We start from the raw sequence: 24,852 nt of genomic DNA, 5'->3' as shown, positions 1-24,852 counted from the left end.
CCCTTATTTGTTCAAGGAAGCCATTGTTCTCCCAACCCTCCATGCTAAGCCCTTCCAACCTCCTTACCTTTTTTTTTTTAATTTATTTTTTTAGAAGATGTTGGGGGTAGGAGTTTATTAATTAATTAATTAATTTTTGCTGTGTAGGGTCTTCGTTTCTGTGTGAGGGCGTTCTCTAGTTGTGGCGAGCGGGGGCCACTCTTCATCGCGGTGCGCGGGCCTCTCACTATCGCGGCCTCTCCGGTTGCGGAGCACAGGCTCCAGACGCGCAGGCTCAGTAGTTGTGGCTCACAGGCTTAGTAGCTCCGCGGCATGTGGGATCTTCCGAGACCAGGGCTCGAACCCGTGTCCCCTGCATTAGCAGGCAGATTCTCAACCGCTGCGCCACCAGGGAAGCCCCAACCTCCTTATCTTTAAAATATCTGATCTGTAGTATAATAAAGGGCCTTCTTCACTTTTCTGTTTAATGGGGGACCATCATTTTTATGTTGCATGGAAAATGTTTTAGGTGGAGAAGAGAGGAGCAAATAAGGAGACACGATACTCATACTTTGCATGGCAAATTGCTTATGGGAGTTTTAATAAAATGTCATAAACCTTATATAGGCAATACAGCAGGCTGAAGATGGGCTAAAGGAATTGGATGCGGGAATCACTGAGTTGAAGAGGCGTGGTGACAGGCTGCAGATTGAGCAGCCTTGGGTGCAAGAACTCTCCAAACTCCAGGTACCGTTTTCTTCCAATGGCATTCAGCTTCAATGGTACATCCTAACTGGAAGGCAAGAAAACATTATTTTCTCTATTTTTTCAGGCTTTCTCTATAAAATTCATGTCATTTAGGCCCAATTTTTCTTCCAAGTAACTCTTAGAACATTTTTTGAAACTTCTATCGTATTTAGTACAATAAAATAAATCGACATATTTTGAGATTCACTGCAGGGCGGTCTGTGTGCATTTGTTGGAGGACCCTTGTGTCCAATTTTTTAGCTCTTCTCTTTTCTTGTATTCTCATGCTTTGAAGGTTTTTCTGACATTATTATTATTCCGATGGCTAAGCATTATAGCATAGTTTAGTTGTGGCATATTATTTTCTACTGTAGAAAATCTAATAACTGGCAATCCTACCTAGAAAAGTTAAAAAAAGGCTGTCTACCCTGTATTGTACTACACCCAAAAAAATTTTAAGGAAAAAATACTTAAGCTAATACTTTTAGGAAGTGTATTTTCTCAAGTTCAAAATTATAGTTTATATTTCATACATGTTTGAATGGAAAAGAGACATTGTTTTAATTCCAGAACAACAACAAAAAATTAAAGGTAGCTGAAATCCAAACAGACTCCCTGGCATCTTTCAGGAGTAGAGAATTAACACTTCGGATTAGTGTTTTTCTAAATCTGGCACTTAGGCAAGAATCTGATCTCAGGTTGGTAGGAAGATACTGGGATAGTAAACCAGCAAAGTGTAGCATCTGAAAGGCAACACAGTTAAGTTATATTAAGAAAAAATATGTGCGTGTGTCAGGTTTTCTCTGCACACACGCCTTATTGCAGAACCATTGAGGGATTAATAGTATGAGTCCAATACAGGGTCATAAGTTCTTACTTTTGAGAAAATAAAATACCTCTTATTTTAAAAAGAACATTTTTATTTCAACTATCTCATTCCATTATCTAACATTTCATCATGTGATGAGCCCATGGCCCCGACTCTGTCCTTTTTAGACAGTTTTCCGACAGTACTTAAATGTCAGGTGTAAGAGTCAAGCGTCATAGCTGTAAATAGGCATTAAAGTTGAACTTTTCCAGATTGAGGCATTTTGGCCTGCTAAACCTTAATATGATACGTTAATCAGGTCCATATGGCTCAAATAAATTTTGTATTTGGTGTATCATCGTCCGCTAAAATGTCTTTCCTGCTTAAATAGTTATTTATTTACCCCACCACATTTGGCAAAAACATTGCCTTTTTAAGTTTTAAAGGCTTTCTGCTCACATTAAACTCCTCTGTTTCTGTAGCTCTTTATTTAAGGAATAGTCCCAAATCTGATTATTACTTAGCAGACCAAATGTTGAGGATGCTCTATTCAGTTACTCTAAAATTAGAAAATTTGAGAGCATGATAAAACTTAAAACTACATTTTCTATGACATTTCCCTCAGCCACAAGAACAATTTTTCAGCGTTTTAACCCCACGGAAACTATTGACATCCTGTGAGCACAGGTGTTAAACGTACTTCATGAAGAGGTAGGTTTGAATTGAGCGTGAGTATCTGTCTGTTTCTTAGGACATGTACGATGAGCTGATGATGACCACTGGCTCCCGGCGGGGCGGTCTGAACCAGAATCTTGCACTGAAGGGTCAGTATGAAAGGGCCCTGCAAGATCTGGCTGACCTGCTGGAGACCGGACGCGAGAAGATGGCAGGAGACCAGAAAATTATCGTGTCTTCCAAAGAAGACATCCAACAACTACTTGACAAACATAAGGTAAAAAAAAAAACAGAGAGAAAGAAAATGTAGTTTTGAAAGCACATTCTCACTCACTGACATATATTTAGTAAAACCTAACATTATCAGTCGTTTATGAGTTTCTACTCATATAAGTTACTCTTTAAAATGGTCCACAAATGTATATTCAAGCCCACTGGCACTCAATAGCACAGAAAAATTAGAGAGTATATATTCCTATAATTCTGTAAGTGAACAAAGAATACCAACCATACCAGTAATTTTAATGATCAGTCAGCCATGCTTTCTCCTTCGTAAACTGCCTTGGACAGGAAACCCAGGGACTCTCTTCAAAGGAGCCCAGCTTCATTCTTCACTCTGCCCTTTTCCTTTGCATCCCTCACGCCCATGTGTTCATCTAGTCCTAGGTGTTCTCTCTGCTCTCCCTTGTCCTGGCCGAGAACTCCCCACTCTGCTCTGGGAATGCAGAGCTGCCCACTCAGCTCTGGACTGGCTTTATGTCTGGTACATGCATCACTTTGCTCTTCTGGTCCTTAAGTACATGCGCCTCGGGTTACCGTGGGCCTCAGGAGTTTCTTCCTGGGGACGGCAAGTGCTTTTACTATATAACCAAACTTGGGAAGCCTGAGAGTGTTCCATCAGTGTGTACCGTAACCAAGTTCAGGTTAGACACTGCTCCTTAGTGAAGGAATGCCTGTTTAATGCACACACACACACACACACACAAATTGCATTATTAGTAATATTACAAAAATAACATTTTTGCCAGTTCAGAGACTCAACCTCCCAGATAGTGGAAATTTCTTATGAGGAAACTTTAAAAATTCCCTAAGATTACAGATGATTATCATTCTACCATTACGTAGCTCTTTGGTGGCTTATGAAGGTAGATTTGGGGGGGGGGGGCGGCGTGGAGAATTGTGCTTGTTGCTACTTTTCCCAGAGGTTTTTGTCCAAAACTTTGTGATTTATTAAAGCCTTATCATTTGGCTTTGAAAACATTGCTTTAAAGTTCACAGCTGGTTTTTCTCAAATCTTTGACCACAGCAATAAAATATCATCCTGAGTCATTCCAGAGGGGAAACTGGGATCAATGAGTATAAATAACAGAGAAATAAAGCTCAGTAGACGAAGAACTCTAAAAGGAGCAGGCTGCCCTTGAACAGACCCCCTCCTGGCCATGAGAAGTCCATCCAGGGCTGTCAGGGGGAGACGGGGTTGTAATAGGAATATCAGCTTTCTGTGAACATTGGGCTAAATGACTTCCAGGTTCTCTTCCAGCTTTAAGATTCTATGATATAATAATTGTCAGTTGAAGATAATGGTTCTAGCTTCTCCTGACCAGACCATTTTCTGAGGGAGAGCTCTGTGTGACCTTGGGCATGTTGCATTAGACTGAGTAGCGCAGTCTGTAAAGTGGGAAATAAAACTACCTATCTTAAGGGGTTGTTAGGAGGATTCAACGAGTTGGTTGCCGAAGTGTTCATAGGGCACCTGGCACGTAGTACACACTCAGTGTTAGCTGATGTTAATGATTCCTGGTCCTTCAGTTTCATCCGTGGTGCTGGGAACAGGAAATGGGATAACCTTCTCCCCATCTTCTGGGGATTTTTATGTATAGAAAGTAATATTTTAAAACACATTTGTAGGGTTGTGCAAGGCCTGCAGTTCTGCTGTGTGTAGGTATGTTCTGAGGGAAATTTAAAAATATGAATGCCAGTTGGTGTGTGTCCAGCTGTGCTTGGCCATGAGTATTAAGTACAAAAGAGTAGAGCTCAAGCCCAGTCCTGGAGGAAGAAAAATTGTGAATGTGTCAAGTGAGGACATTGCAGGAGGTAGAGGGCAGGCAGAGGCTGAAGGTGGGGAGCGGCCTCTCATGTGTCCCAGGGACAAAGGAGGCCAGTGTCTGTGGTGGAGGAAGCAAATGTCCACCCAGATGGTACCAGGAGGAGTGGAGAGGGCGGACGAGTGTTTCAGCAGCAGCTCGCCTCTGAAGGGCTCTGTTTTGGGGACAGAGTACCTGCAGCACAGCACAGTGTAGGTGCTTTGAGTGGGGGGCCAGGAGAGGCCAGTTAGGAGGCTGGACCCCCATCCCACCCCACCTCACCCCCCGTCTCTGCAGGAAGCGGTGAGTGCCTGGGTAAGTGGAGGCCAGCAGGGGAGGACCACTATCACCCATATATTAGCCAAGTTCCATCAGCTTCCAGGTTTGAAGCAATTTTTACTGTAAGGTAGTAAATGAATGAGTTGCTGACCTCTTTCTATCTGAAAAATTGCAGGAGTACTTTCAGGGCCTGGAGTCTCATATGATCTTGACTGAAACGCTCTTCAGGAAGGTTATCAGCTTTGCGGTCCTACGGGAAACTCAGTTCCACACAGACCTGATGGAGCAGGCTTCGGCTGTGCTCAAAGGGGCTCACAAGAGGGGTGTGGAGTTGGAGTACATTCTCGAGGTGAGCCCCTGATGCCGCCCCTCCCCTACAGCACACTCCCTACTGCACCGCAGACCCTTCAGGCAAGACACCTTCGTTCCTGCGATTTGCCTCCTGTGACCTCGGAGGTGTCTCAGACTCAGCGTCATGTGTTGCCTGTGCCCCTGGTGTTTCTTATCCACATTGAGGTAAAGGCTGTGCCTTACTGTGAGTTCAGCTAGATGAATACCAGTTTCAGACTGGGCATGACGATATTTGGGGTCTCGATAGTCGGACTGAAAAACTGCTGACTTTTGCTATACATTATTGAAAAAGACTTCACATGATTAAGAAAAGATTTTCCGATTTTAAATAAAATAAAAATCATAATTTTCTTTTATTTTATTTTGGCCGCGCTGTGCAGCTTGTGGGGTCTTAGTTCCCCGACCAGGGATTGAACCCGTGCCCCCTGCAGTGGAAGCACAGAGTCCTAACCACTGGTCCACCAGGGAATTCCCTAAAAATTATAATCTTAGAATAAGTGATTTGGTATTTCTCCTTAGTAGAATGTCTATACTATATATTCATATTTCTTAAATGTCTGTGTGGGTTTTTTTAATTTGCAAATGTAATGTATTTAGTTCACTTACTTTGGAAAGTAAACACACCCATCCCTTTCACTGCGGTAAAGGATGAGACTGTGAATTTCAGCTGCCTGCTGTGTTCCAGGTGTGCTGCATATTATTCTATATAATCCTCACAATGGACAAGATATTATTATCCCCATTTTTTTTAATGTTGAAAATGAGGGAGGTCAGAGAAGCGTAGTAACTTGCCCCGGTCATACAGCTAGTTAGTTGCAGAAGTGAAAGCCTGTTCACAGTGCTTTTCAAGATCACCATCTGATGACTTGCTTCAACGCTATCTTTCGCTTCCCAAAGCAAACCCCCAACGCAGGCATCTCCGGCATGTCTTTAAAGAGACTGTCAGATGCATATTTGCACACGAAGAGGACTTCTCTTCCTTGATGAGGATGTTTAGCTCACACACTGATGCTGTGTTTCTAGACATGGTCCCATCTGGATGAGAACCAGCGGGAGCTTAGCAGGCAGCTGGAGGTGGTGGAGACCAGCATTCCGACTGTGGGTTTGGTGGAGGAGAGCGAAGACAGGCTTATCGACCGGATAACACTCTACCAGGTCAGCATCTAAATGACAACTTGGTGTAAAAAGTTGCCACAGTTCCTTTGGAAGCTTTCCCATGGTTTTAACAGCATCTAAACAAACTTGCAATCAAATATTTTATTAAGTACTTTAAGTATTTGTTTCGTAATATAACATAGAAAGGTCTTTTTTTTTTTTTTTAATGAAAGCTCCTTTTGAAAATTTAGCCTCCACCAAGCGTTTTCCACTTGTTATGCTGAAGTCATACTATCCTGAAATAATTACAGTTTGTTGTTTTTTAATAGAACACTAAAAATCCTTTTTTTTTCTTATTTTTGAGAGAGCTCTTTTTGAAAACTTAGCCTCCACCAAGCAGTATTTTGTACTTTGTGTTGGCGTCCCACTATTCTTGAAATAATTATACTTTGACTGTTTTAAGTGCACCTAAAGTTATATTCTTAGATATAGATGAAAAATCTCGAAGCTTCTAATGAAACTTGGGTGCAAATAGTTGAAATTTGACTAAAAGGTAATGGGAACATTATGGAGAACTTACCATCTTTAGGGGAGAAAAATTGCATTATCTCAACTTTTGACCCAGTATTTTCAATCATTTTAGCATTTGAAATCCAGCCTTAATGAATACCAGCCCAAATTATATCAGGTACTAGATGATGGGAAACGACTTCTGATATCTGTTAGCTGCTCAGATCTAGAAAGCCAGCTAAATCAACTTGGAGAACACTGGTTAAATGACACCAACAAAGTGTCTAAGGAACTTCACAGATTGGAAACAATATTGAAACACTGGACCAGGTAATACAGTGACTCTTTCGCAGATTTTTACATTAGTGCTGCAGGGTATTTATGAGGCTGTTGGGTACCTGAGTTGACGAAGATGTGGTCCCTCTAGGAACTTATCACAGTTTGGAACATAAAGACAAGCACAAACCTTCCAGTTGGATTCTTGTATAATTGTATAAACATGTACTTAAAAATGTGGCGGGGAGGCAGGCATTATGCAATACCTCTTACCTTTGAGCTGTTGTCTCCCCTGCCTACTGACTGTACATGGGTGGTCAAGTATATCTTAGAAGGAGAGAAAGAAGAGAAAGTTTGTTTTGAGAAGGTAAAGGTTTTCTTGAGGGCAATGGGAGGTATGCAAGAGAGGTGGGGGGTTGATTTTACATAGTGAAATCCTTATTTTTATGCCACCTTTATTTCTAAGAACTTTGAATAACAATCATGTAATAATTTTCTTGTTTAAAATATTTATTTATTTATTTTGTTTATTTTTGGCTGCGTTGGGTCTTTGTTGCTGTGCGCGGGCTTTCTCTAATTGTGGTGAGCGGGGACTACTCTTCATTGTGGTGTGCAGGCTTCTCACTGTGGTGGCTTCCCTTGTTGCAGAACATGGACTCTAGGGTGCACAGGCTTCAGTAATTGTGGCACGTGAGCTCAGTAGTTGTGGCTCGCAGGCTCTAGAGCACAGGCTCAGTAGTTGTGGCACACAAGCTTAGTTGTTCCGCAGCACGTGGGATCTTCCCAGACTAGGGCTCAAACCTGTGTCCCCTGCATTGACAAGCAGATTCTTAACCACTGTGCCACCTGGGAAGCCCAATCATGAAATATTTTCTAAATAGCCTCAATGTGAAGGAGTAGGAGAAAGATATTTTTATTTGCAACTTAGAGATGGGAAAACTGAAACTCAGAGAGACTGACTTGCTTAAGGTATGAATATTAAGAGAAGGGAATTTGAGAGTGTCAACCCAGGGCATTATTCTCCCAAATCTGTTGTGTCTCCTTTTTTTTTTTTGCGGTATGCGGGCCTCTCACTGCTGTGGCCTCTCCCGTTGCGGAGCACAGGCTCCGGACGCGCAGGCTCAGCGGCCATGGCTCATGGGCCCAGCCGCTCCGCGGCATGTGGGATCCTCCCGGACCGGGGCACGAACCCGTGTCCCCTGCATCGGCAGGCGGACTCCCAACCACTGCACCACCAGGGAAGCCCTGTGTCTCCTTTTAAAATTAGCATTGGTCACTAACACGGGTTAGCACAAAGTCAGAATTGGATGTTTACTTAATAGGCTTATTACTGTCCTTACAGGTATCAAAGTGAATCTGCAGATCTCATCCACTGGTTACAGTCTGCAAAAGACAGGCTAGAATTTTGGACTCAACAATCTGTGACAGTTCCTCAAGAACTGGAAATGGTCCGTGATCATCTGAACGCTTTTCTGGTAAGCTCAAGAATCTAAAGCCTTTGTTTCAGTTTTCTTGTTTTCAGGCAGGACTTACAGGTGAAAAGGGCATCAGTTGTCAATGGATGTACTTAGGAGATCAAGCTATAGAGAATTTGTCAGTGTTCACTCTGTGTGTTCAATAATTATGCAGAATAGTAGGGTTCAACATTGCCTCTTTAAAGTAGTGTTTAAGTAATGTTGGCCTTCATTTGGGGCAAGGGTGCGTTGCTTTTGTTTTCCTCCAGAGTGTTTAATATCACCACTCCCCTTCAAGATGTAAAGAAAACTTGTTTATGTAATAAAGTAATCTCTTTTCTTAAATGAAGGGTCTGGCTACTCAATCCTGATTTGAACATTGCTGCTTCTTTTAGGAGTTTTCCAAAGAGGTGGATGCCAAATCTACCTTGAAATCGTCTGTTCTGAGCACTGGAAATCAGCTTCTTAGACTAAAGAAAGTGGACACAGCTGCCCTGCGTTCTGAGCTGTCACACATTGATGGCCAGTGGACTGACCTGCTGACAAATATTCCAACCGTACAGGAAAAGCTCCACCAGGTACAGAAATAATCATCGGTTTAATTGGTCATAATTGGTGTAAGCAGTATTAGATGGAAAAGTACATTGATCTGCTTTTGCTCACAAACTTAAATCAGCTTTGTCTTGGACATCTCGTCTTTTATGTCTTCCATTGTATTGCATATTAACACTGTTATATATAAAATAGATAACTAATAAGGACCTACTGTATAGCACAGGAAACTCTACTCAGTACTCTGTAATGACCTATATGGGAAAAGAATCTAAAAAAGAGTGGATATATGTATATGTACAACTGAGTCACTTTGCTGTTCAACAGAAAGTAACACAACATTGTAAATCAACTATACTCTAATTAAAAAAAAAAAAGTGAACGGTTCTACAAATGCCCTATCTATAAATTCCCTGTCTTCCAAGAGCTTCTTTATCGTGTGTGTGTGTGTGTGTTTTAGAATCCTTGTCTGTCCTTGTCTGTTTAAATTCTTTGTTTTCTCATAACTAAAATATGGGTAACTATACCTGTCTCATAAAGTGGGTAGTTATGAAGATTTAATAATAATAATAATATATGTAAAAGACCTATAACCTTACCTACAATAGAGCTGACATTCAACAACTAGGGGAAGAGAAGTGAGTAGCTCTCTTATCTGGAAATTATGCTTCTCTCCCCTGAACTCCCAGATATTTTATCTTTATCTCTCTGGGGCATTCATCACTGTGTACAAGGTGTAAAGATGTGTTTCATATTAATGTCTTATCCCTTCTAATCAGCAGCTGTGCATTTCTAGAGGGCAGGAAACATCTCACATTAACTTGTATCTCTTTCTGCCCACATAGCAGTCCATAAATATTTTAAATGATTGCTTTTGTTCCTCTCAGTCATTACAAGCATTTGCATAAATGTATGATATGTTAAGGAAGATTCAGGATTCTAAGTATGTTTTAGTGAAAGACTGAGGAAATTGGCTATGCTCTTTGGAATAAATATGAGAGCGCCAAAAATCTAGAAAATGATAGTTTGTAGTGTTGTGGTAACATTCCTGAGTCATAATAGACAGAGATTTTACAAGATAATTAATAAAATACATCTGTTGAATGTTTTGTAGTTACGTTTTTTTATACTCATAAAACTAGCTATAAAATAAGAATAATATTTTCGTCCGGCTGGTGTTTTGATTAATTAGGTAGTGTTTATGTAATGTTTATAGTATTCGATGTCAAGTGAACATAAGAGGACTATTAACGTTCAGTGTTTGCCTGATGTTTAATTTCAAGCTTCTAACAAGGTTAATATCCAAAAACGTCATTAAGAAGTGTTACCTCTGTTGGTACTTTAGTAGGAATTAATAGAGTTTTAGGTTAACAGGAATCGAGTTTGAATTTTAACACTCGCGACTTCTTCTGTCTGACATGGGCAGCTGCAAATGGATAAGCTGCCTTCTCGCCGTGCCATTTCTGAAGTCATGGCTTGGATTTCTCTCATGGAAAATGTTATTCGAATGGATGAAGAGAGTATTAAAAACTCCATCGGTTACAAGGCAATTCATGAATACCTTCAGAAATATAAGGTAATTAAACATTTTTGTTTGTTTGTTTTTAGCTTTACATACTTTAGGACTGTTTTATTTGAAGAAACTCAAAAACTCAAGTTATGGAAATCAGGTCTGAAAGTATATGTTTCATATATAGTGACCGGATAGGTCTACTATAGTAAGAAAACTGCTTCCCTAGTTATAGGTGTAGGAAAGTTGTCCAGTATTAGGAATAATTTTGAATAAGATTTTGTGTCATTTTAAGAAATCATAAAAATAAATACTATAATTTGTAAATATTTTATAGTGAGATTATACAATTTGCCCAATTCTACTTTCCTACCTAAAAAAAATGTATATTCAATATATCTATAAATTCAAATCTTTACAAACTCAAATTCAATATATTTATACATTCAAAATGTATGAATTCAATTTATATTCAGTATATTCATATATATATTCAACTTCTGAAGATGATGGGTTATATTAATACATACCGATTGTGCCATTTGGACTCAATCACACAAGTGATAATATTAATCTTAAGGTTACTTAAGGCTTTCCAACTCCTGGTAAAATATAAGACATTTATACATATAAGCTTGTTTTCTTATTTTCGCCTTTCCCTTTTTAGGGTTTTAAGATCGACATTAACTGTAAACAGCTGACTGTCGATTTTGTGAACCAGTCTGTGCTACAAATCAGTAGTCAGGACGTGGAAAGTAAACGCAGCGATAAGACTGATTTTGCTGAGCAACTTGGAGCAATGAATAAAAGCTGGCAAATCCTGCAGGGTCTCGTCACTGAGAAGGTGAGCCAAGTGCTCTCTGCTGTCCATGTTTCATGAAAACGCCAAGAACAGGTACACTCTGTAAAGAAAACTCATCCCACGAATAGTATGGCTACACTGGGCACACAACTGCTTCCGAAGAGACCGGCCTCTGAAGGTTCTAACAGTTCTTCAGCCCTGTTCATTATTTTGTCTGTGTACCCACTACTCTTTGAATATTTCATATTGTTTTCGTTTATTAAAGATGCCTCTTAATATCTTTTTCCTTTGCCTCAAGTTGACTTAAGTTCTTTACTTGTTTACCAGTAATGGTCATTGATTTATACTTTTTAACATTCATTTTTAATCATATATACAATGGACTGTCTCTTAAGAATTCTTAATCTGGAGGTAATAGTGACCTGCCAGTAATTTGATTCTAAAATAAAATTGCAAATTTCATTTCATTATGTTTGTTCAGATCCAGCTGTTGGAAGGCTTATTGGAATCTTGGTCAGAATATGAAAATAACGTACAATGTCTGAAAACTTGGTTTGAAACCCAGGAAAAGAGACTAAAGCAACAAGAGCGAATTGGAGATCAGGCTTCAGTTCAGAACGCGCTGAAAGACTGTCAGGTAACTGGTCCAGGTGGCTGACAGGTGCCGCTACACAATTTCATTGTGTACACCGAAGAAATTTGTGGGTCCTGAGAATTGAGGATTCAGTATGGAAAAATGCTGCATTTGGTAACAAATTTCTCTGATTATGTGATTTATAGAGTTTTTCTAACTGTGAGGTTTTTTTCACCTGTTTTTTTTGTTTGTTTGTTTGTTTTTTGGTTTTTTTTGTGTGTGTGTGGTACACGGGCCTCTCACTGTTGTGGCCTCTCCCGTTGCGGAGCACAGGCTCCGGACGCACAGGCGCAGCAGCCATGGCTCACGGGCCCAGCCGCTCCACGGCATGTGGGATCTTCCCGGACCGGGGCATGAACCCGTGTCCCCTGCATTGGCAGGCAGACTCTCAACCATTGCGCCACCAGGGAAGCCCTCACCTGTTTTTATAAATTTGAATTTATGAGTTTTCAGATAACTTGTACGTAGAGAATCCTTCTATACTGATCATCAGATTTAATAATGATCAAGATTTTGACATACTTGCCTGCATTATTTCTTTTCTTTGTAAAGATTTTACAGTGAATCCCAGACATCATGTCATTTTCTTTTTTAATTGACTGTAAATGCATGAGTTTATTTCTGGAAGCTAAGTTCCATTCCATTGATCTATATGTCTATCATTATGCCAGTACCATACTGTGTTTGTTGTTGTTGTTGTTTTTAAATAGATCTTTACTGGAGTATAATTCCTTCACGATACTGTGTTAGTGTCTGTTGTACAACAAAGTGAATCAGCCATATGCATATATATGTTCCCATATCCCCTCCCTCTTCAGCCTCCCTCTCACCCTCCCTATCTCACCCCTCTAAGTGGACACAAAGCACCGAGCTGATCTCCCTGTGCTATGCTGCTGCTTCCCACTAGCTAACTATTTTACATTCGGTAGTGTATATATGTCGATGCTACTCTCACTTCGCCCCAGCTTGCCCCTCCCACCCCATGTCCTCAAGTCCATTCTCTACGTCTCCCTCTCTATTCCTGCTGTGCAACTAGGTTCATCAGTACCATTTTTCTTTTTTTAGATTCCATATATATGCGTTAGCATATGGTATTTGTTTTTCTCTTTCTGACTTACTTCTAGGTCCATCCACCTCACTACAGATAACTCAATTTATGGCTGAGTAATATTCCATTGTATATATGTGCCACATCTTCTTTATCCATTCATCTGTTGATGGACATTTAGGTTGGTTCCATGTCTTGGCTATTGTCAATAGTGCTGCAGTGAACATTGCAGTACATGACTCTTTTTGAATTATGGTTTTCTCAGGGTATATGCCCAGTAGTGGGATTGCTGTGTCGTATGGTAGTTCTATTTGTAGTTTTTTAAGGAACCTCCATACTGTTCTCCATAGTGGCTGTATCAATTTACATTCCCACCAACAGTACAGGAGGTTTCCCTTTCCACCACACCCTTTCCAGCATTTATTGTTTCTAGATTATTTGATAATGGCCATTCTGACTGGTGTGAGGTGATACCTCATTGTAGTTTGGATTTGCATTTCTCTAATGATCAGTGATGTTGAGCATATTCTCATGTGCCTCTTGGCCATCTGTATGTCTTCTTTGGGAAAATGTCTATTTAGGTCTTCTGCCCATTTTTTAACTGGAGTTTTTGTTTTATATGATAGCTCCATGAGCTATTTGTGTATTTTGGAGGTTAATCCTTTGTCTGTTGTTTCATTTGCAAATATTTTCTCCCATTCTGAGGGTTGTCTTATTGTCTTATTTGTGGTTTTCTTTGCTGTGCAAAAGCTTTTAAGTTTAATTATGTTCCATTTGTTTATTTTTGTTTTTATTTCCATTTCTCTAGGAGATGGGTCAAAAAAGACCTTGCTGTGGTTTATGTCAAAGAGTGTTTTTCCTATGTTTTCCTCTAAGAGTTTTGTAGTGTCTGGCCTTACGTTTAAGTCTTTAATCCTTTTGGAGTTTATTTTTGTGTGTGGTGTTAGGTAGTGTCCTATTTTCATTCTTTTACATGTAGCTGTCCAGTTTTCGGAGAACCACTTATTGAAGAGGCTGTCTTTTCTCCATTGTATGTTCTTGCCTCCTTTGTCATAAATTAGGTGCCCACATGTGCGTGGGTTTATCTCTGGGCATTCTGTCCTGTACCGTTGACCTATATTTCTGTTCTTGTGCCAGTACCATACTGTCTTGATTGCTGTAGTTTTGTGGTATAGTTTGAAGTTGGGGAGCCTGATTCCTCCAACTCTGTTATTCTTTCTCAAGATTGCTTTGACTATTTGGGGTCTTTTGTGTTTCCATATGAGTTGTAAAATTTTTTGTTCTAATTCTGTGAAGAATGCCATATGTAGTTTGATAGGGATTGCACTGAATCTGTAGATTGCTTTGGTTAGTATAGTCATTTTCACAACATTCATTCTTCCAATTGAAGAACATGGTATATTTCTCCATCTGTTTATGTCATCTCTGATTTCTTTCATTGGTGTTTTATAGTTTTCTGAGTACAAGTCTTTTGCCTCCTTAGGCAGGTTTGTTCCTAGGTGTTGTATTCTTTTTGTTGCAATAGTAAATGAGAGTGTTTCCTTAATTTCTCTTTCTGATTTTTCGTTGTTGGTGTATATGAATGCCAGAGATTTCTGTGTATTAATTTCATATCCTGCAACTTTACCAAATTCATTGATTAGTTCTAGTAGCTTTCTGGTGGCATCTTTAGGATCTTCTATGTATAGTATCATGTCATCTGCAAAGAGTGACAGTTTTACTTCTTTTTTTTCCAATTTGTATTCCATTTATTTCTTTTTCTTCTCTGATTGCCATGGCTAGGACTTCCAAAACTATGTTGAATAGGAGTGGCGAGAGTGGACATCCTTGTCTTGTTTCTAATCTTAGTGGAAATGCCTTCAGTTTTTCACCATTGAGAATGATGCTTGCTGTGGGTTTGTCATATATGACCTTTATTATGTTGAGGTAGGTTCTCTCTATGCCCATTTTCTGGAGAGTCTTTATCATAAATAGGTATTGAATTTTGTCAAATGCTTTTTCTGCATCTATTGAGATGATCATATGGTTTTTATTCCTTAATTTGTTAATGTGGTGTATCACATTGATTGATTTGCATATATTGAAGGATCCTTGAATCCCTGGGATAAATCCCACTTGATCATGGTGTATGATCCTTTTAATGTGCTGTTGGATTCTGTTTGCTAGTATTTTGTTCAGGATTTTTGCATCTATGTTCATCAGTGATATTGGTCTATAATTTTCTTTTTTTGTGATATATTTTTCTGGTTTTGGTATCAGGGTGATGGTGGCCTTGTAGAATGAATTTGAGAGTGTTTCTCCCTCTGCAATTTTTTGGAAGAGTTTGAAAAGGATCGGTGTTAGCTCTTCTCTGAATGTTTGATAGAATTTGCCTGTGAAGCCATCTGGTCCTGGACTTTTGTTTGTTTGAAGATTTTTAATTGCGCTCTCAATTTCATTGCTTGTGATAGGTCTGTTTATATTTTCTAATTCTTCCTTGTTCAGTCTTGGAAAATTGTACCTTTCCAAGAATTTGTCCATTTCTTCATGGTTGTGCATTTTATTGGCATATAGTTGTTTGTGGTAGTCTCTAATAATCCTTTGTATTTCTGCAGTGTCGGTTGTGATTTCTCCTTTTTCATTTCTAATTTTGTTGATTTTCATCCTCTCCCTTTTTTTCTTGATGAGTCTGGCTAAGGGTTTATCAATTTTGTTTATCTTCTCAAAGAACCAGCTTTTAGTTTTATTGACCTTTGCTACTGTTTTCCTCATTTCAATTTCATTTATTTCTGCTCTGATCTTTATGATTTCTTTCCTTCTCTTGACTTTGGGTTTTCTTTGTTCTTCTTTCTCTAGTTGTTTTAAATGTAGGGTTAGATTGTTTATTTGAGATTTTTCTTGTTTCTTGAGGTGAGATTGAATTCCTATAAACTTCCCTCTTAGAACTGCTTTTCTGCATCCTACAGGTTTTGGGTCATCATGTTTTCATTGTCATTTGTCTCTAGGTATTTTTTGATTTCATCTTTGATTTCTTCAGTGATCTCTTAGTTATTTAATAGCACACTGTTTAGCCTCCATGTATCTGTGTTTTTTACAGTTTTTTCCTATAATTGATTTCCAGTCTCATAGCATTGTGGTCAGAAAAGATGCTTGGTACAATTTTAGTTTTCTTAAATTTTCTGAGGCTTGATTTGTGACCCAAGATGTGATCTGTCCTGGAGAATGTTCCATGTGCACTTGAGAAGAAAGTGTATTCTGCCACTTTTGGGTGGATTGTTCTATAAATATCAATTAAATCTATCTGGTCTATTGTATCATTTAAAGCTTGTGTTTCCTTATTTATTTTCTGTTTGGATCATCTGTCCATTGGTGTAAGTGGGGTGTTAAAGTCGCCTAATCTTATTGTGTTACTGTCGATTTCTCATTTCATGGTTGTTAGCATTTGCCTTATGTATTGAGGTGCTCCTATGTTGGGTACATAAACGTTTATAATTGTTATATCTTCTTGGATTGATCCTTTGATCATTATGTAGTGTCCCTCCTTATCTCTTGTAACAGTTTTTATTTTAAAGTCTAGTTTATCTGATATGAGTATTGCTACTCCAGCTTGCTTTTGATTTCCATTTGCATGGAATATCTTTTTTCCATCCTTTCACTTTTGGTCTGTATGTGTCCCTACGTCTGACGTGGGTATCTTGTAGACAGCATATATATGGGTCTTGTTTTTGTATCCTTTCAGATCTTGTCTTTATGTCTTTTGGTTGGGGCATTTAATCCATTTACATTCAAGGTTATTATTATTATTATTATTTTTTATTGCGGTACGCAGGCCTCTCACCGTTGTGGCCTCTCCCGTTGCGGAGCACAGGCTCCGGACACGCAGGCTCAGCAGCCATGGCTCACGGGCCCAGCCACTCCGCAGCATGTGGGATCTTCCCGGACCGGGGCACGAACCCATGTCCCCTGCATCGGCAGGCGGACTCTCAACCACTGCGCCACCAGGGAAGCCCCACTGTTATTATTGATATGTGTGTTCCTATTAGCATCTTCTTAATTGTTTTGGGTTTGTTTTTGTGAGTCTTTTTCTTCTCTTGTGTTTCCCACCTAGAGAAGTTCCTTTAGCATTTGTTGTAAAGCTGGTTTGGTGGTGCTGAATTCTCTTAGCTTTTGCTTGTCTGAAAAGCTTTTGATTTCTCCATCAAATCTGAATGAAATCCTTGCTGAATAGAGTAATCTTGGTTGTAGATTTTCCTCTTTCATCACTTTATGTATTCTGCCACTCCCTTCTGGCCTGCAGAGTTTTTGCTGAAAAATCAGCTGATAACCTTATGAGGATTCCTTTGCATGTTATTTTTTTGTTTTTTCCCTTGCTGCTTTTAATATTTTTTCTTCGAATTTAATTTTTGTTAGTTTGATTAATATGTGTCTTGGTGTGTTTTTCCTAGGGTTATTCTGTGTGAGACTGTCTGTGCTTCCTGGACTTGGGTGACTATTTCCTTTTCCATGTTATGGAAGTTTTCATCTATAATCTCTTCAGATATTTTCTCAGACCCTTTCTTTTTCTCTTCTTCTGGGACCCCTATAATTCGAATGTTGGTGCATTTAGTGTTGTCCCAGAGGGTCTCTGAAATTGTCTTCGATTCTTTTCATTTTTTTTCTTTTTTCTGCTCCTTGGCAGTTATTTCCATCATTTTGTCTTCCAGCTCAGTTATTTGTTCTTCTGCCTCAGTTATTCTGTTATTGATAACCTTCTAGTGTATTTTTCATTTCAGTTATTGGGTTGTTCATCTCTGTTTGTTCTTTAGTTCTTCTAGATATTTGTTAAACATTTATTTTCTCAACTGTGCACCTCCATTCTATGTCTGAGATTCTGGATCATCTTTACTATCATTACTCTGATTTCTTTTTCAGGTGGATTGCCTATTTCCTCTTCATTTATTTGCTCTTCATTTATTTATAGGTTTTTACCTTGCTCCTTCATCTGTGACATATTTTTTTGCTGTCTCATTTCTTAATTTTTTTTATGAGTGGGATTGTGTTCCTGTCTTTCGTGGTTGTTTGCCCTGAGGCTTCCAACACTGGAGTTTGTAGGCTGTTGGGTAGAGCAGGGTTTTGGTGCTGAGATGAGGACCTCCATGAGACCTCACTCCAGTGAATATTCCCGGGGTCTGAGGTTCTCTGTTGTCCAGTGCTTTGGACTCAGAGCTCCCACCACAGGAGCTTCGCCCAACCGCCAGCTCATGAACCAAGATCCCCCAATCTGCATGGCGTGGCAGAAAAAGAAAAAAAAAGAAAGAAAAAAGAAAAGAAAAGAAAGTAAAAAAAGGGGGGGTGGAAGGCCTTGGCTGTGGAGGGCAGGGCCTAAACAAGGGCAAGGTTTGGGTGGTGGATGAGGCCAATGCTCAGGACCCACAGGGCCGGAAAAGGCCCTGGGTGCTGTAGGGGGTGGGGCTTAGGTTCAAGGAACAAGGGGCCCAGGCGTGCCCCCCCACCCCTGGTCTCAGAGGGTGGGGGGACCTCACCTGTGAGCTCAGTGGGGCTCCCGGGCCTGAGTGGGCAGGGCAAACGCCCTCCACTCCTCTCCTGCTCCTCCTGGAGGGCCCCTCCCACCTGCCTCTCCTCAGCCTCCTTCCTGTGCCCCCAGGACCAATGTGGCCGGGGGAGGAGGGGGCCCTGTAGGGCAGGGGACCAGCCTGGGAGCTCAGCAGGCTCCCTGGGCCCGAGTGGGTGGGGCAATCAACCTCTCCACTCCTCTCCCACTCCTCCCGGATGGCTCCTCCCACCTGCCTGTCCTTATCTCCCTGGCCTCAGGGGTGCCCATCCTGTCTGGCCTCCACTTCTCCTCCCCGCTCAGTCCCCCACGTCCTACCAGTTTACTTGGGGGTTCCTCCCATCTCCTTGGGCGTCAGGGTCCGCCACCAGGGGCCGGCAGGCATCCTAATTATGGGGAGATGCTAACTCGTCATCTTCCCACACTGCCCTCTTGACTCCGCCTCCCCAGACATCGTGTCATTTTATTCCTGCATGCTACAGTGTGCCTCTCTAAAAGAAATGGACCCTTTTCTTATATTACCATAATATCATTATCACCACAAAAAAATTCACAGTAACCGCTGAATACTATTTAATGCCCAACTCATAACACTATTTCCTCAATTGTCTTTAAAATATCTTTTTTTAAGTTAATTTATTTAAACAAAGATATCAGAGTGTCCACATCCTCCATTTCTTCTTAGATCTTTTAAGTCTCTTTAAGTTTTTTTGACACTGTTAACTTGTTGCAAAAACCGTAGACTGGACTCGGGTTCAGGATTGATTAGCCTGTGTAGTCCCTTGAGATGCTCTCCTCTCCCCTGTATTTCCGGTAAATGGAAGTCAGCACTAGAGGCTTGATTGGGTTCCGGTTCAACTCCAATGAGCCAGTGCTTCCCAGCGGACAGTGTTACCTCCTACTGTGTCCCATTGGGAAGACCACGCCTGCTTGTTCTCCTGTTGGTGATAAGGATCTTGGTGTGGAGCGGGCAGACTCTAAATGTTCCAGTGACTTAGGACCACTTAATATTTCCTCAGGGATTCTTGTTTATACAAAAGAAATGTAAGCTGTTACAGTGAATGCTCTAATTTTTTTTTAAAATAATTCAATAATTTGTAGTGTGTTACAGATTAGCTGTGATAGTTTTTATATTTCAGCTTTCAAAAAGAATGGCCTTTGGTAATGATCTTCCTTCCAACCAGCAGTTTTTCTTTGGGGGCATATGTAAAGAGATGTATATTTCAGCTCTCAGTCAAAGCTTTTTGGTTCAAAAAGGAAGAGCACATGCTCTTGTCCTGGGCTGACAAGCTCATGGATTGCAATGTTGAGGGTGCATGAAAATGGTAAAGAAAACTATCATACAGGGAACTACCTTGAAATTAAAGAAAAAAACTTCACATCAGAAGATTGGTGTGTAAAAGATAGAAGACCAAAAACATGCATCAGCTAGTCCTATTGCCTTTACGATCTTCCAGGAGCCAGTATGGTTTCAAGTAGTAGGCTATCAATTCTAAAATGTACAAGTAAACCAGAATTTCAAAATTTTACTTCAAAGGATGACTTCCTAAGTTACAATGTTTTCATTAAAATTAAAACATAATTTCAGCATTCACATTAGCAAGGTTCATGCTGTCTTGTTATAATAATAAACTTGACTATTAAAAGACTGAAATATAGGTTAATTTAACTTTTCCTTTATTTTTCTTCTGCCTCCTTTCCTTTTATTTTTCTCTTTCTTACTATTTTTTCTTTTCTTTAATGTATACTTTTTTCTGCCATTTTCCATTTTCTTTTTATGCACGTGTCTTCTATTTAACACAGAGAGAGAGATTGCTAGCTGGAAAATGTAGCAGAAACTTGACCAAGTTTCACTCCTTTTCAGACCCAAACTTTTAACCCCCCAGAGGGTCACACCAGGCAGTGTCAGGAGAAACAGCTTCAAGTATGGTTGAAAGAACTTAACTCCAATGCCAATTTGTGATTTCAAATGAAAAGTCATTTTTTTGGAAACAAAGAACAGAATGAAAGTAGACCACATAGTTATTTTGGGGGCATCACATATAAATCACAGTAGCCTAACTGGCAGGTTCCATTTGGCAGTACCACAAACCTTGATAAAAATTTATTGTCATTTTTGAGAAATGGTTCTTCTGGACCAGAGTGTAGAATTCAAGCCAGCATGCTTACATTGGTGACTGGATTCAAGCTTTATTTTGTTTAAAAAAATCTTGGATATTTTCCACTCTTTCAGAAGTGATTTATGAATTTGAACCAACATAAAAACTGATATTTATGAATTAACCCAAGTTAAGAATGATTTATTATTGCAAAAAAAAATTTTAGGTTTGGCTTTTCCCTTCATTGATCAGAAACAGAATCATCTTTTAATTATTATTGGAGGGAAAGGAAAACACCTTTGTTTTGCACAAAATATATATTTCATTCCTGTTTTCCTCCTGGGTTTTGCTTTTACTCCAACATAAATGCACAGGACACTTAGGAGATGTGTTTCTAAGCAGTGAGTCATTCGTTTAATATTGCTCACTTAAAAAGTTAACATCTGTGGATAAATGAGAATAAATTCAATTCCAGTGGTTGAATTTTAGGATCATATTAAAGACAATGTTGGAAGGATTATTTATGGTTATGTAATCTTTTAGAGAAGCAGAGAGAAAAATCCTTAAATAGTAAAGTTCATTATGTTTTCTTTACTGTATAAAGGACCTGTAACACTGGTAACCACTATATTTATTCTCAGGTTAATTATCAGAGCTGTCAAAATACTGACAAAATTATAAAGTGAAAATGAAAGAACAGTTATTCAAAACAAAAGTGATCTCTTTAGGCTACTAATTACATGAACTTCTAATTAATACATCAAGACAAAAATAGCTTCATAATAGTTAAGGAGAGAAAAATAAATAAATTTGCAGTGAAGCAGGGCAGATTACCAAATGGCTGAATAAAATAAACTCTTACATTTGCCTAGTTTGTAACAGCTTAAAAGGGATTTCATAGATTTATTTATCTAATGTTATCCCCTTGAGATAAGCAAATGTATTATTATTCCTAATTTATACGTAAGGTAGGGAGTGATTAAAAGATTGCACCACACGAAGCAAAAATTAAAAGAGGTACATTTGTAACTAAAACAGCAGAGTCCAGGACTTCTCACTAGTATCCTATCCACAGCACTGCCCAAGCCCAAGGGACTTATCCATATGTGGATCATGACAGGGAGCTGGAAATCTTTTTCACAGAATTGAGACATTATCCAAACTTAAAATATTTTGCAATTTTCACTCTAACCTCCAAGGCCTACAATCTGCATATCTAGTTCTGGGGCTGTACTTCTGAATATGAGCATGTAACCAGGATCAGTATACAGCTTCCCACATCACCCCGACATGGATTTATTTACCTCTTCTCCGCAATTCCCATCTGCCTCCAGCACTGGGCTGGGAGTCAGTGGGCTCCGAAGTCTTGGATTCTGATTCTACTTCTGGCCCTTTTGTGACTGGAGACAGGTTGCGTGACATAATCTCCCACTGTTCACCCATAAAATGTCGATAGCAGTCTCAGCCTGGCTCACTGAGCTTTCCAGAGTTTCAGGTGGCTTTAAAATATAGGTGAGGATTATGGTTAAGTGTGATCTCCAGATTGTTGCCTCATTTTCTTTTTTGAACGTTTCATCCTGACCATTATAAATGCAAATTCTAAAGAAAATGAGCATTCGATTCATGAAAAGAAACTTGTATAACTTTTCATACTCCCTTAGAATCAGAGTATTTTAGGGAGAAAGACAGGTTAATAGAGACTCTGATTTTTCATCTGAAGAAACTGAGACCCTGTGGAAGTTTCTCACTTGCGCAAAGTGGCACACCTTGACAGTCACAGACATGTAACTAAATCTCAGATACTGGAGTCCGGAATACCGTTCTATTGCATTTCATCCCATGAGCTAGGACTGTGTAACGTTTCCAACAGCAAGATAAATGAATGTAAGAATATAAATCATGTTACCATTTCCAACATATATTTCTTTCCTTGTAGCTTCTTGAAAAAAATTATCTAGTGCCATTTAAACTTTGCGTGATTTTTTTGTTATGCTAATTTCTCGTGGAATGAAAAGAGAATTTAAAAAATTTAAATGTAAGAAGTATCGCTCTGGAGACCCTCTCCTGAGAATGATAAGCTTTTCAGCTTAATAAAAGATTTTTCGGCTGTGAGACTATAATGGCTCAATTTCAGTGTACCCCAGAGTTCCATAATAGAATAATTTAAAATGACTGTTTCTTCATCTTTCAGGATCTGGAAGATTTGATTAAAGCAAAAGAAAAAGAGGTAGAGAAAATTGAGCAGAATGGACTTGCTTTGATTCAGAACAAGAAAGAAGAAGCCTCTGGCATTGTCGTGAGCACGCTTCAGGAGCTCAGCCACACCTGGGCAAATTTAGACCACAGGGTAACGTTTCTTGTGGAGAGCTGCCTCCAAGCCTGTGCTTGCCGTCTCATGTCCAAATGTGACATGGGTTTTGGTTTTCCTAAAATAAGTAAATAATCACGGAATCTACACAGCATCTGTTGGTGGTGTTAAGTCCACTTTATTCACCTTCTTTTAAAGAGCCTAGCTTCAGATGTTTCCTATAATTAACATGACTATGAACATGGCTTTTTTAATAATCTTATCCATTCCCATGTCCATAGATACCATCTAGGCACAGATGGTTCTCAGATGTGTATCCTCAGACTGGATTTCTCACCTAAACTATAGACAGAGACAGACACAGAGGGAAGTCCTCTGTAGACATCTCCGCTTGCATGACCATTAGACATCTCAAACTTCCTGCCCAAACCAACTCCCATTCTTTTTCTTTTTTAAAATTGTATTTATTTATTTTTGCTGTGTTGGGTCTTCATTTCTGTGCACAGGCTTTCTCTAGTTGCTGCAAGCGGAGGCCACTCTTCATCGCGGTGCGCGGGCCTCTCACTGTCGCAGCCTCTCTTGTTGCGGAGCACAGGCTCCAGACGCGCAGGCTCAGTAGTTGTGACTCACGGGCCCAGTTGCTCCGCGCCATGTGGGATCTTCCCAGACCAGGGCTCGAACCCGTGTCCCCTGCATTGGCAGGCAGATTCTCAACCACTGCGCTACCAGGGAAACCCCAACTCCCATTCTTCCCCTACAAACCTACACTTTCTGCCACCTCAGTTCATGACAACTCTACCCATCCAGTTGCATGGGCTGAAACCTATGGAGTCATTCTTCACTCCTCTCTTTCCCTCAGACCCACACAGAGTCCATCAACAATCTTGTCAGCCCTGTTTTCAGGATAGATCTAGAACCCAGCCTCTGCCCCCGTCTGTGCAGCTGGCACCTGGGTCTAAGTCACCGTCACTGCTCGCTTTGATTATTTTCATGGCCTCCTAAATAGTCTCCATGCCAGAGAAGTCCTGTTAAAATGGAAGTCAGATCATACCAGTCCTCTGCTCACAACCCCGCAATATCTTCCTGTCTCATTCAGAATGAGGCCAGGGCTCCCCTGGTGGCGCAGTGGTTGAGAGTCTGCCTGCCGATGCAGGGGACACGGGTTCGTGCCCCGGTCCGGGAAGATCCCACATGCCGTGGTGTGGCTGGGCCCGTGAGCCATGGCCGCTGAGCCTGCGTGTCTGGAGCCTGTGCTCTGCAACAGGAGAGGCCACAAAAGTGAGAGGCCCGCGTACCGCAAAAACAAACAAACAAAAAACAACAAAAAACAACAGAATGAGGCCAAAACCATGCGGCTCCCGCTGCTAGCCCACAGGTTTCTTGTGCTTCTGCTGTCCCCCTAGTCTGGAACCCAGCGGTGTGCTCCACACTCGGGGACTTTGTCCCGGCTCTTCCCTGTGCCCGGAGCCCCCTCTCCCTGATATCCACATGGCCACTCCCTCTCCTCAAAGCCCTTGTTTAAATTCGCCGTCTCAGGGAGGGCTTTCCTGACCACCTTGTTTCAAATGACAGCCTTTGCATCCTCCCCTTACATGCCCTGACTCTCTTCTCCGCTTTGCTTTTATCTGTGCTGTTTATCAACTTCTAACATATGATGTGGTCTGCTCGTTTATTTAACTTCTCTCACTAAAACGTAAGCTCTGTGAAGACGTTTGACATTATGTGCTGAATAGAGAGTTGAATCCCCCAGTAAGAAGAATACATGTAACAACGACCCCTGCTCTGCACACACCTGTGCCAGTGGTTCCTGCCCGCACTTTCCAGAGGTGAGGGCTGAGGCACCAGCAGGTTAAGTGACAGGGACCAAGGTGTCCAGCAAACCGCTCTCACAGTCCACGTGATGGTCTCCGAGGGCAGCTTTCTAATTACCTTATCTTTAACCCGATTTTAAATCTAGTTCATTTTATTTTATGCACTTTTATAAATCATCACAATTCTTTGGAAACAATTTACCATATAAATAAATTGAGTGGTTCTTTCACAGAAACATCTTCTCATGAAAAACAAACAAAAATACTACAAGGAAGAAATAGATGATTTAGAAATTCTCA

General features: G+C 40.3%; 1 protein-coding gene across 7 annotated transcripts in view; it reads left to right on the top strand.

Moving 5' to 3' along the window:
- SYNE1 (spectrin repeat containing nuclear envelope protein 1) overlaps positions 1–24,852 on the top strand; it is a gene marked incomplete at its 5' end in the record, with an annotated part of 457,248 nt that overhangs the window by 334,058 nt on the left and 98,338 nt on the right. For all 7 annotated transcript variants that reach the window (XM_082668958.1, XM_082668957.1, XM_082668956.1 and 4 more), the window contains 11 exons: positions 607–726; positions 2,286–2,486; positions 4,748–4,921; positions 5,947–6,078; positions 6,662–6,858; positions 8,147–8,279; positions 8,654–8,836; positions 10,237–10,386; positions 10,988–11,164; positions 11,604–11,759; positions 22,625–22,780. In XM_082668958.1, coding sequence (XP_082525084.1) covers positions 607–726; positions 2,286–2,486; positions 4,748–4,921; positions 5,947–6,078; positions 6,662–6,858; positions 8,147–8,279; positions 8,654–8,836; positions 10,237–10,386; positions 10,988–11,164; positions 11,604–11,759; positions 22,625–22,780 — 1,779 coding nt within the window. The remainder of the gene's footprint in view (positions 1–606; positions 727–2,285; positions 2,487–4,747; positions 4,922–5,946; positions 6,079–6,661; positions 6,859–8,146; positions 8,280–8,653; positions 8,837–10,236; positions 10,387–10,987; positions 11,165–11,603; positions 11,760–22,624; positions 22,781–24,852) is intronic.

This window comes from Grampus griseus, assembly GCF_964374135.1.
Source record: "Grampus griseus genome assembly, chromosome: 13".
In the NCBI taxonomy this organism is placed as follows: Eukaryota; Metazoa; Chordata; class Mammalia; order Artiodactyla; family Delphinidae; genus Grampus; species Grampus griseus.
Note: the sequence above shows the minus strand (reverse complement) of the source record. Positions and strands in the feature narration are given on the sequence as shown.